Source organism: Phoca vitulina, unplaced genomic scaffold (genome assembly GCF_004348235.1).
Source record: "Phoca vitulina isolate PV1807 unplaced genomic scaffold, GSC_HSeal_1.0 scaffold23, whole genome shotgun sequence".
Lineage (NCBI taxonomy): Eukaryota > Metazoa > Chordata > Mammalia > Carnivora > Phocidae > Phoca > Phoca vitulina.
This window is the reverse complement of record NW_022589726.1, coordinates 9472297-9482763: the sequence shown is the minus strand read 5'-3', so window position 1 is coordinate 9482763 and position 10467 is coordinate 9472297. Positions and strand designations below refer to the sequence as shown.

The following is a 10467-nucleotide window of genomic DNA, read 5'->3' as shown; positions in this document are numbered from 1 at the left end:
GTCTTCTCCACAGGGCTCCGCTTGCAGACAGCAAGTTGCGGGACTTCTCAGCCTCCATAACTGCCTGAGCCTTTCCCTCGTAATGTATCTTTTTCTGTATGTATGCCCTTTTGCTTCTGTTTCTCTGGAGAACCCTAACTAATACAGGGACCACGTATTTCAGAATCTGCCAGATTTAAGGGTGGCTTCCCACACAAACCCAGACTTTATTTTGATATTTTTTTAATTATAATTAGATAGAAATTAAGGGACACAAGAAGGCAGATACTAGCCAAAAGGTTTCAGTTTCCCTTTATATCTTGAACTAAGAGCACCAAGAACTTTGGGTATTACCTGTTCTTCTCCTGCTCTCTGCCTGCAATGGTCCAAATGGTCCAGGGTTCAGAGCGGGCTCCACTCGCATGGTCTTTGGGGGCAGAGGAGAGAGGGGCTCTCCTCCATCTGCCCCTGAGCCACAGTATGCACAAGTGGGTGATCACTCAAAAGAAGACAAAGTGGTTTTTTTGTGGGAAGGGGCTGGGCCTCTTTTTTGCTTTCTGCAGAGACTGTGGGCTAAATAGTGATATCTATAACGATTCCCTGATCTTACAGGGAGCACTGACCAGAGGGGTTATTTCCTCCTATTCTATAATAGTGACATTCAAAAGCGAGTAAACACAATATCTTTTTTTTTTTTTTAAGTTTATTTATTTAAGTAATCTCTACACCCAACTTTGGGCTCAAACTCACGACCCCGAGATCCAGAGTTGCATGCTCTTCTGACTGAGCCAGCCGGGTGCCCCAACACAATTTCTTAAATAAAAAAGGGAAGGATGCGGACCAGTTGTTAATAGGGAATTAACGAAGTATTGTATATTCTGTCCCATTGCCACAAATACATAGTCAACAGCATCGTGGTTAAGTATTGGACTCTGGAGCCGGACTGCCCTGATTCTGATTCCAGCTTTGCTACTTTCTAGCTCTACATTCTTGAGAAAGAATTGTCACCTTCTGTGTCTTAATACCCTCACTATAAAACAGGGATGATAACGAGAGCGCCAAACTCACAGGGCTGTGATGAGGATTAAATTAGTGCTGTTAAGTGCTTGAAGCTGCACCCACGCACATCTAAATGAGTGTTCCTTGTTATTATCATTATTATTATTATTATTATTATTTAAAGATTTTATTTTTAAGTAATCTCTACACCGAACGTGGGGCTCGAACCCACAACCCTGAGATCAAGAGCTGAGGGCTCCACCAACTGAGCCAGCCAGGCACACACCCCCAACCTGTTATTATTGTTGCTGTTTTTGGGGAAAAAACCACAGATCCTTGTGGAGGCTTAGTTAAGAATAACAGACAGTAGTCATAGTTTTCTTATTCCAAACTGGAGGTCAGTCCCCATCAAAGAGATTGAGTAATGTAGGAATCCTAAGCACCAAGGAAAGATCAATACAGGAGGGTTTTTTTTGGCCAAAGAGCTTCTCAGGGGGCCCTCCAGTCATACCACTGGGGCAGTTACCTGCTCTGCCTCGTCGTACCCCACTGTGCTCTCTGGCACTATTCCACAGCTATGGCTGTGCCCATAGTGGGTAAGCAGATGGATCTGGAAACCCCATTTCCACGTAGATAGCCTGCCCTGGGTTTGTGCAACTAGTCTGAACTTTCAGGAAACCAGCCATACCAGTTGACCTTTGGTGAATGCATGCTGAGCTCAAGCTGACGGCTGAAGGGTCTGATGCCCCATCCCGTCGTCCCCTTACAGGAGAAGCTCCCACTGCCTGGCCCGGCGGGAGTGTCTGTCTGATTCAGTCAGGCTCTCCCAGGCTGCCCTCACTGATCACGCTTTGTACACAACTCTGAAGTTTATGACACCATTTCAAATACATTCTCCCTCTCCCGACAGTTCGGAAGTCACATATTCTTTCCCCATTTCCTGGGCAAGAAAACAACAGTCAACGAGGCAAAGGACAGAGCTGGAAACTGAGCCTCGGTTTCTGCCTCTAAACCCAGGGCTCCTTCAAATACACGTCAGCCGCTTCAAACTGAACAGACCTTAACGCCCAGAGACCTCAGCTAAGATGGCTCAGCAAACACTAATCTTCCTTCTCCTCAAGTGTCAGAGCTCTTTGTCTTTTACTTTCGTTCATCATTCTTATTTGGATAATTTCACCTCATCAAAATTAACTAAGCAAATACAAAAGCAGTACAATTTCCAAATTGTGCAGTTTGTCAAAGGATGTCATCATTCATTCATGTTTTTCAACAGACATTTATTGAGTATCTACTTTACGTCAGGAGCAATGTTCAAGTATGCTCCGGGGACTCACAGGTAAGAGGTGGGATCAGACAAATAGATAAACGAAAATATAGCATAGCATGTGCTATGACCCAAGGAAGCCTGAGATGCTAGGGTGCCATGAGTAGGGGGTGTAGAGAGGCATAATTTGTCACCCCAAAATATGTCTCTTTGGCTTGCGGGTTATTTTAGGTTGATTATTGTTAAGAAACAGAAGGCTCAGGAAGAACCTTTGTTCTTCCCCCTAACTGTCTAAAAGATTTTAGATAGAGGACCTGCCCCAGGAAGGGGGTTATCACCATAGATAATTACAATAATATGAAGTAGGTGTGGTAGCCATGAAGGAATTTAGTAAAGTTTGTTAAAATTCCTCTCTGTGTCCCATTGTTTGTGTAGGGCCCAGCAAACATTTGTTTACCAGATATTTACTCTTTTTTATCTTCCTGTGAATTGTCTTTTTTTCCCTTTGAGGCCCCAGGCCCCCCACCTTTTTCTCCTCAGCTCTAGATGGTATATAACCCTCAATTGCCTCATTGCCTGTGGGCCTCATATTCCCAGATGGTAATCCTTTTTCAAAAATCATCTTTGTTTTACAAAAAACTATACCTTAACATTCTTTTACATACAAGTGTCTCCATTATATTTATTTTATTTTTTAAAAGATTTCATTCATTTATTTGAGAGAGTGAGAGAGAGCATGAGCAGGAGGAGGGGGAAGGGGGAGAAGCAGACTCCCCACTGAGCAAGGAGCCCAACGCGGGGCTCATCCCAGGACCCAGAGGACATGACCTGAGCCAAAGGCAGAGGCTTAACCAACTGAGCCACCGAGCCACCCAGGCATCCCTCCATTATATTTAAATAGGGTTCTATTTACCAGCCTTTGGCTTCTCTGGTATACTCCTGAGGAGCATTTACATAGGCTGGTTTCTCTGCAAAAGAGGTAACAAAATTAGGCAGCCTTGAAATGTCTGCTGCCAAAGTATAGTGGCAGAAGGAGTGGAGTCTGCTATTCATTTCCTAAAATACAAGCATTAGAGATACATGCACTTCTTGGTATAATAAATCTTTTTGTTAGGGTTTGCTCTACATACTAATCCATCTCGGATTCTGATAACTGAAATGCAGCTGCCATTTCTTGTCTAACTTTGGCTGTTTTCCTCTGAGTAATAATACCTTTTTTTTTTTTGGTATAAGTGATTGGATTTAATACTTTCATCAGGACGGGCTCATTGAATATTCATATTCCGCTTATATTATGCAGCAACCACATGGGAAGTTGTAGGAAATTTCAAAGCAGAAGATAGTCACTCCAATGAGAAGACTGTGATGTGTGGGTGTTTGGAAGTTATAAATATGAGATTACACAAAGCAAATGCTATTTTTAATAACGATTTGTGCAAAATGGAAACAGGTGATTTAGAGCAGATGGTTAAAATCTTTACAAAGCAGTTTTATTCAAAGAAAATTAAAGGTATTTAAAAGCCCTCATTTATTTTAGCTTTAAAGAGTTTTCTCGAAAATCAGAGATGAGTGTTTTTGGCGGAGAGGAGCTAAATAATACACTGAACATTTTGGAAGAATCATGCATTTTATTGCTCTCTTTTGCTTTTTCTCTCCCTGTGACCTTTCGTTTCTTTATCTTTCTCTTCTATCCTTTCTCTCCTGCTGTCTCTTTTTAGTATCTCTTGCATTGAGGCTTCCAGGGCCACATCCAAACTCACCTTTATTGTTACATTCTACCCTCTTCCCTATCAGGGAAAGTGCATCAGAATGAAATTGGCAAGATCTTTTGACAGCTTGTCTTTACTACTGTGTTGCCAGAAAAGGGAAAATGGCTATTTATACGGTCCATTTCCACAAGCTGCTGTTAAATTATGGGCCAAGTTTCCTTTAAAACAATGATTAATATTTCTTGATTGACTACCTGGCAAACTGTACTGGACTCATCCAAACTACGAATGAATGAGATTTCCCTAGATTTGGGTAGGATTCAATGGAGCTTTCACTTGGATATTTGGAAGTGGGTTTTTAAGGTCAACTTTTGTTTATGCCAATTGCAGAGTGTGGGGCTCATGGTAATACAATGCATCATATAACTTTGCCATCTTTTATGTCAAAAATGGTCAAATATCAGCAATGTCATATTGTGCAACTGAATAGATACTCAATAAATATTTGTTGATTAGAATGGGAGAGACTATAGAGATCATTCTATAAAAGATTTGAGGTGATGTCTAGGAAATGCAGACATACAGTAAACTAATAAATTACAAATCAATCCCATCAAAACCAAAGAAATTCTCAATTAACACAGGAGGTTTAAACAAGGAGGTACATAGGCACACATAAATGCACCAAAAGGTCCTCCATAACTGGATTGGGTTTGCTATGAACTTGGTAGTAAGCTTTTTGTACCAAGTAATAATGATGATGATGACCAGAACAACCAACATTTATTTATCACCTATGTGCCTGGCTTGGTGCTAACTGCTTTATACACACTTTGCATTTATTCCCTGCCACAAACCTATGAAGGTAATTATTATCCCCATGTTATGGGTGAAAAAGTTAAAAGTTTTATTATCTTGGAGGAGAAAACAGTCTACTTTCTTGGAGATACACTAAATTGAAAAAAAATTAAAAATCTTGACCATGTCATCAACATTACTTGAGTAAATGTAGCTAGTGTTTTGTAAGGATATTCTTTTAGTATCCCTTGCCCTTGGGCAAAGATTCTCACGCATGGGAATCACCTGGGGACTTCCCCCCTCACCCAAAATTTGGACCCTAGGAGTGTGTGGTCTTTATGACAGCATTATTGGCATGGTCTAGGGGCTTATTAGAAATGCATGATCTCAAGCCTCACTCCTGAAGGCATCAGGACCTTATTTTAACGAGATTCTCAGGTGATTTCTATGCATATTAAAGTGGAGAAATGTGGCTTTAAGTGCCGAATGTTTGAAATCTAAAGAGACTCCCCAGGTGATCCTGATGAAGGTGATCAGTGGTAAGATCATACTTTATAAAACACTGCCCCAGGACATGATACCAAAATGCAATTCAGTGAAAGCACTACTGCAAGCAATTTGAGAAGCCGAGGGGTCACCGAGTCAAGACAACATAAGATGTGCACGCACAACAGTTGCTGTTCGGTTGCTCTGGCTGGATCCAAGAATAAAACCGAGGCTATGGGCGGGGCTTCACCCACTTTTCCATCCCAACAGACAGAGGAGAAGGTATCCCTTACAGGCAGGGGAGTAGCCGAATGTCCTACTTCAGACATGAAACTACTTTGAGACACTGAAACTGTGTTTAAAAGAATTGTGTGAATTTGGCATTGACTCCTTAATGTGTTTGTACTTAACTTTTAAAAATGATTTCAGTTATTTAGGACTGGGCCAAAGTGGTACTGTAGCAAGGTGCGTGGCTTATTTTGTGGCGGCAGAGACCCGCGGGTATATTCCTAACTACTCCCAGGATATATGGTCACATGGTAGATTAACTAGTACTTCTGGAAATTTGGAGTGGTTCTGAAAGGCAAATACTAGATAGCAGGGTGGATGAATATGTAGTAGGGATCCTACTATCAGGCACTCTAAACTTCTCATCAGGGGCCCCATGGAGTAGGAGTGTGGCTGGGGAGGCGGGAGCTTTAGGGGGCCATCCCTTCTGTACAGCTAAGAAAACAGCCACCACAAGGTGGAGCAAAGGTACAGAATTAGAATCACTGTTGCCTGTCTCCCAAACTTGCCTCACCCTGGCTTTCTGGATTTTAAGTCACAGGCATTCTCCATATCCAGCTTTGTGAAGCAAAGTGGGCTCCTAAATATGGGAGAGATAAGGAGAACCTGAAACAGAGAAAACTATGAAAAGAACAATTGATTTGTTAATCACGCTGCATGGCCGGATCAGAAGAGATCCATGGAGGGAAAACCAGGAACCAGTCATACACATTTCGCTGTACGTGAACCTGCCTCACAAGTTTAAAGAACCATAAATTCACAGGAAGCAGAGTAGAAAATTGGGAAAACGCACTTTGGAGGCAAGCTGATATGGGCTGGAATGCTGGCCCAGCCAGGTCTTTACACATTTACTGGGCTTTCTAGTTTCTCATCTGTAAAATGAGGACAATGGGATCCACCTTTGTAGTGTTCTTGTAAGAATGTATGCAAAATGCTTTGTTTAGTGGATGGGACCCAGTTCCAACAACAGTAAGATGGCGATTTACTAATATTAAGACATTAACATTCAAAAACATTTATTGATGGTTTATTGGACATGATGAAATCAAAGATGTTTAAGATACAGTCTCTGATTTTTATTTTTTTAATCTTTTAAAAAAGTTTTAATGATTTAAGTAATCTGCTACATTTAACATGGGGCTTGAACTCACCTCCCGGGTATCAAGAGTTACAGGCTCTTCTGATTGAGCCAGCCAGGCGCCCCGCCCCCTGTCTCTGATTTTTAAATAGCTTTCTTTCAAAGAAGATTAAGACTGAGATAATAATCACAAAGATAACTAACATTCTCTGGGTATGGACAATGGTCCGACGTTGCTATAAGCTCTTTAAAGGACTATCTCAGTTAGCGCTTATCACATCCCCAGGAGCTAGGCATTAACCCATTGTACAGATGAGGGAACTGAGGCCTGGAGAAGTGCCGTAATTTTTATCAGCTCAATCAGGAAATTGCAGAGCTAGGATTCACTTCTAGACACTCTGTCTTTGGGGCTTGTGCCTACCACAGTAGTTCAGGGTTAGCTTCAGCCAACAATTCATTTCTAGGGGCTGCACTTTCTGCTGCCAAGTTGTACTTGCCAAGTGCAAATATAAAATCCCAGTAGCACCATGGATGGATGATATGAATCACATTTATATTTGACTGCAATCATCACCAAAGTAAGCTGCTTATCTCTGATCTCTCTCTCCCCATGCCCAACCCAGCCCTCCACACTGCCAACAGTTATCTTTGTAAGACATATATGTAATCATGACACTTCTCTACTTAAAAAGTTCCCCGTTGTCTGCAGAACTGTGTCCAAGAGCTCAATACAGGAGGCCTCTCCCAGTTGGCCCTGACCTTCCTTCAGAGCCTCTCTGCTTTAGATATTCTGGTTCTTCACTGAACACTCTTACATAAGACAGTTCCACATGAAATTAGGGCAGTCAGGAGTTCCATAGTTAACCTCTTGTTTGGCAAAACGGTTTTAAAGATTTTATTTATTTGACAGAGACACAGCGAGAGAGGGAACACAAGCAGGGGGAGTGGGAGAGGGAGAAGCAGGCTCCCCGCTGAGCAGGGAGCCCGATGCGGGGCTCGATCCCAGGACCCCGGGATCATGACCCCAGCCGAAGGCAGACGCTCAACGACTGAGCCACCCAGGCGCCCCCCCAAAAATTAACTTTTTAAAAGATTTTTTTTAAAAGTAATCTCTACACCCAACTTGGGGCTTGAACCTACAACCAACCCTGAGATCAAGAGTTGCATGCTCCACTGACTGAGCCAGCCAGGCACCCCTTAAAATTTTTTTTTAATTAAAGTTTAAAAGCTGTACAATTAAAAATGTGCACACACTATCAGTTGAAACATAAATATATATTTAAACTTTCAAAATGTTTTTCACCTCCTATGAGAGATCTGGTATTTTAGTGGAGGACATCTTGTAACTGTATTTCCAATTGCCCCAAAGGATGATGTTCCTTTTTTCCCCCTAGAACCCAACCCCTTCCGGAACTCTCTGAGGTGGCAAACTGCTTACTAGTCATCCTTCAAATCCAGTTTAAATACCACTTCTCCCAAAACCTCTTGCAGCCCATTTGTCCCCTTCAGGGCTCCCAAAGTCCCGAGTATTTCTCTTACAGCATTATTGTACTTTACTTATTTATACAATAAACCTTGAGATCCTTTAAGGTAGGGACCAGGGACCTGATCTCTTAGCTTGGTGTTTGGCCCACAATAAGAACGTCAAAGTTTATCACTGGATACGTGAATGAATGATCAAAGTCTAAAAGTCCCTACTCTGTTTAGATCTTGCAGGGGAAACATTTGTATACTGGACACGCCTCTGAACAATCGCTTTGATAAGGCCCACACTATGTCAGAAGTGATTAGAAAGAAGACAGGAAAGGTCCCAAGTCTTGGGTCTTGCGTCTCTCACAAAGCTGGTGACCACGCCTTTTCCACCACCTCAGCTCCCGGGGCTACTTCTAGGATGGGGAGAATACTGTGTTCAAGATGGGTATTTTTCTCCATCTCGACTGAAGAGCTTCACCCTCCTTTGATTTTTTTTTTTTTTTTTTTGGCAGCAGAGTCGTGCACAATCCAGTGAACCTCCAGATTTCCTACTGGGGTCCAACATCTTGGACTCCCATCCCTTCCCGTCAGGGAGAGCTGCAACTCTGGATTTCTCCGATGGATTCTGGAAAAAGCCCCTCCAGGGCCCCCTCCCTCGGCCCAAGGCGGCCCGGGTCGGGAAGGGGCTTTCCAGCGGCGGGGGCTGCGGTCCGCCCGGAGGCCGAGCCGAGCCGAGCCACAGCCGGGGGAGGCGCGGGGGGCGTCGCCCACGGCCGCCCGGGCTCGGCGCGCGGGGCGGGGCCGCGGGTGGCCGCGAGAGGCATCCATCTTCCCGGACCAGCCGGCGTTTCCTCACCGAGCGTGGTGGGGGCGAGGGCGAAGGCCACGGGCCGCGGCGCCGCCCCTCCCGCGAGCCCTGCTCCTCTTCGCCGAGTCCCGCGCGGCCGGTCGGGCCGCTGCCGCCGCCGCCGCCCACAGCTCGCTCTCTGGGCGCCGGGAGCCGCGGGCCGTGGGCGCGCCGGCAACTTTGCGGCCGCCGGGGGCGCGGCTCCTCCCGGTGCGCGTGCGAGTGTGCAGGGCAGCGGCGGCCTCCTGGGGGCAGCAGCGGAAAGCGGGACGAGGAGAAAGAGGGAGCTTCGGCGCCCCGTGGCCAAGGAGGCAGAGGCCCCTCGCGGCGCCGGCTGTCGAGACCTAAACTCCGCCGGGGCTGCGCCCAGGACGCGTTCGAACGGCGCAGCGGCCGCCCTCCCGACCAGCAGCGAGGACTCGCTCTAGGATTACGTTTGCTTTCGCCTGCCCGAGCGCTGGCAGCCGCCTTTGCCTACGGGGGAGCGGCGGCCGCGGCAGCGGCATCCCGGCCCGGGTGGGACCCCCGAGCGCCCGAGCCGGCGGCTGGAGCAGGAAGGGAGGGTCGCGGCGCCCGCCCTCCACTGCCGGCCCTGCCCCGTGTGCCCGGTGCGGGTTTCTAACAATGGTGCGGAGCGCCGGCGCGAACCCCGCGTCCGCCCAGCGGCCGTAGAGGAAGTGGCCGGCTCTGGGTGGGGTGGGCAGGGAGACGCCCCCCGCCGCTCGCTCTCCGGAGTTTGCCTGCGCGCCGGGCCTCTCCGGCCCCGAGCCCGGCTCCCCGCCGAATCACCGACGGCAGCTCGAACCGGAGAGTATGGTGCCAGCGCCCGGGTTAATCTAGTCCTCGGCTCGCTTCTTTTTTCCGCCGCCTCTTCTTCCTCCTCCTTTACCTCCTGTCGGTGCTGCCTCTGGGTTCCCGGTGTGTGGGAGTACAACTCTCTGCCTCTCCAAGGAGACCGGTTTGTGACAGCCTAACAGAACTTGCCCACTGAAAGCAAACCCAGAACAGCTGGATAATGTCCACTCCGAGCAGATTCAAAAAGGACAAAGAGATCATAGCCGAGTATGAAAGTCAAGTCAAAGGTAAGGATGGGAGCGGCTGCCTTGCTCCTTTTGTGTGCCTTCTTGTCATTGTGCTCGAGGAGTTGCATTTCTAACTTGGTGTCTGCGTTGGAAGAAGGTGGTGAGGGACAGCCAGAGCCTCTGGTTGAGCCACCCGGGGGTTCGTACAAGCCAATCCCCGTCCCAGTCCTAGTCCCATCAAGCCCACAGGGAGCTGGAAACCGGGTGGCTTTCCCGGACTGCCAGAGCGCATCTCCACTAGAGAACTGGCTTTAACTTAACCACCTTCAGCCGGGCAACTCACATGGGAGGCAGGCGGCAGCTAGTGGTTCCTGCCCAGTTACCCTCTTCCTCCTCCTTATTATTCTTTTTAACTGGTATCTTTGTCACTACATATATATATATGTATATACATATATACATATATATATACATATATGTATATATGTATATACATATATATATATATACTTTTTTTTTTTTAA

The 10467-nt window shown here is 46.2% G+C and overlaps 1 protein-coding gene across 2 annotated transcripts in view; it reads left to right on the top strand.

Moving 5' to 3' along the window:
• The first annotated feature begins 9116 nt into the window (after positions 1 to 9116).
• Positions 9117 to 10467, top strand: part of SRGAP1 (SLIT-ROBO Rho GTPase activating protein 1) — a 266543-nt gene continuing 265192 nt past the window's right edge. For both annotated transcript variants that reach the window (XM_032420257.1, XM_032420256.1), the window contains exon 1: positions 9117 to 10003. In XM_032420257.1, coding sequence (XP_032276148.1) covers positions 9937 to 10003 — 67 coding nt within the window. In that variant the 5' untranslated portion in view covers positions 9117 to 9936. The remainder of the gene's footprint in view (positions 10004 to 10467) is intronic.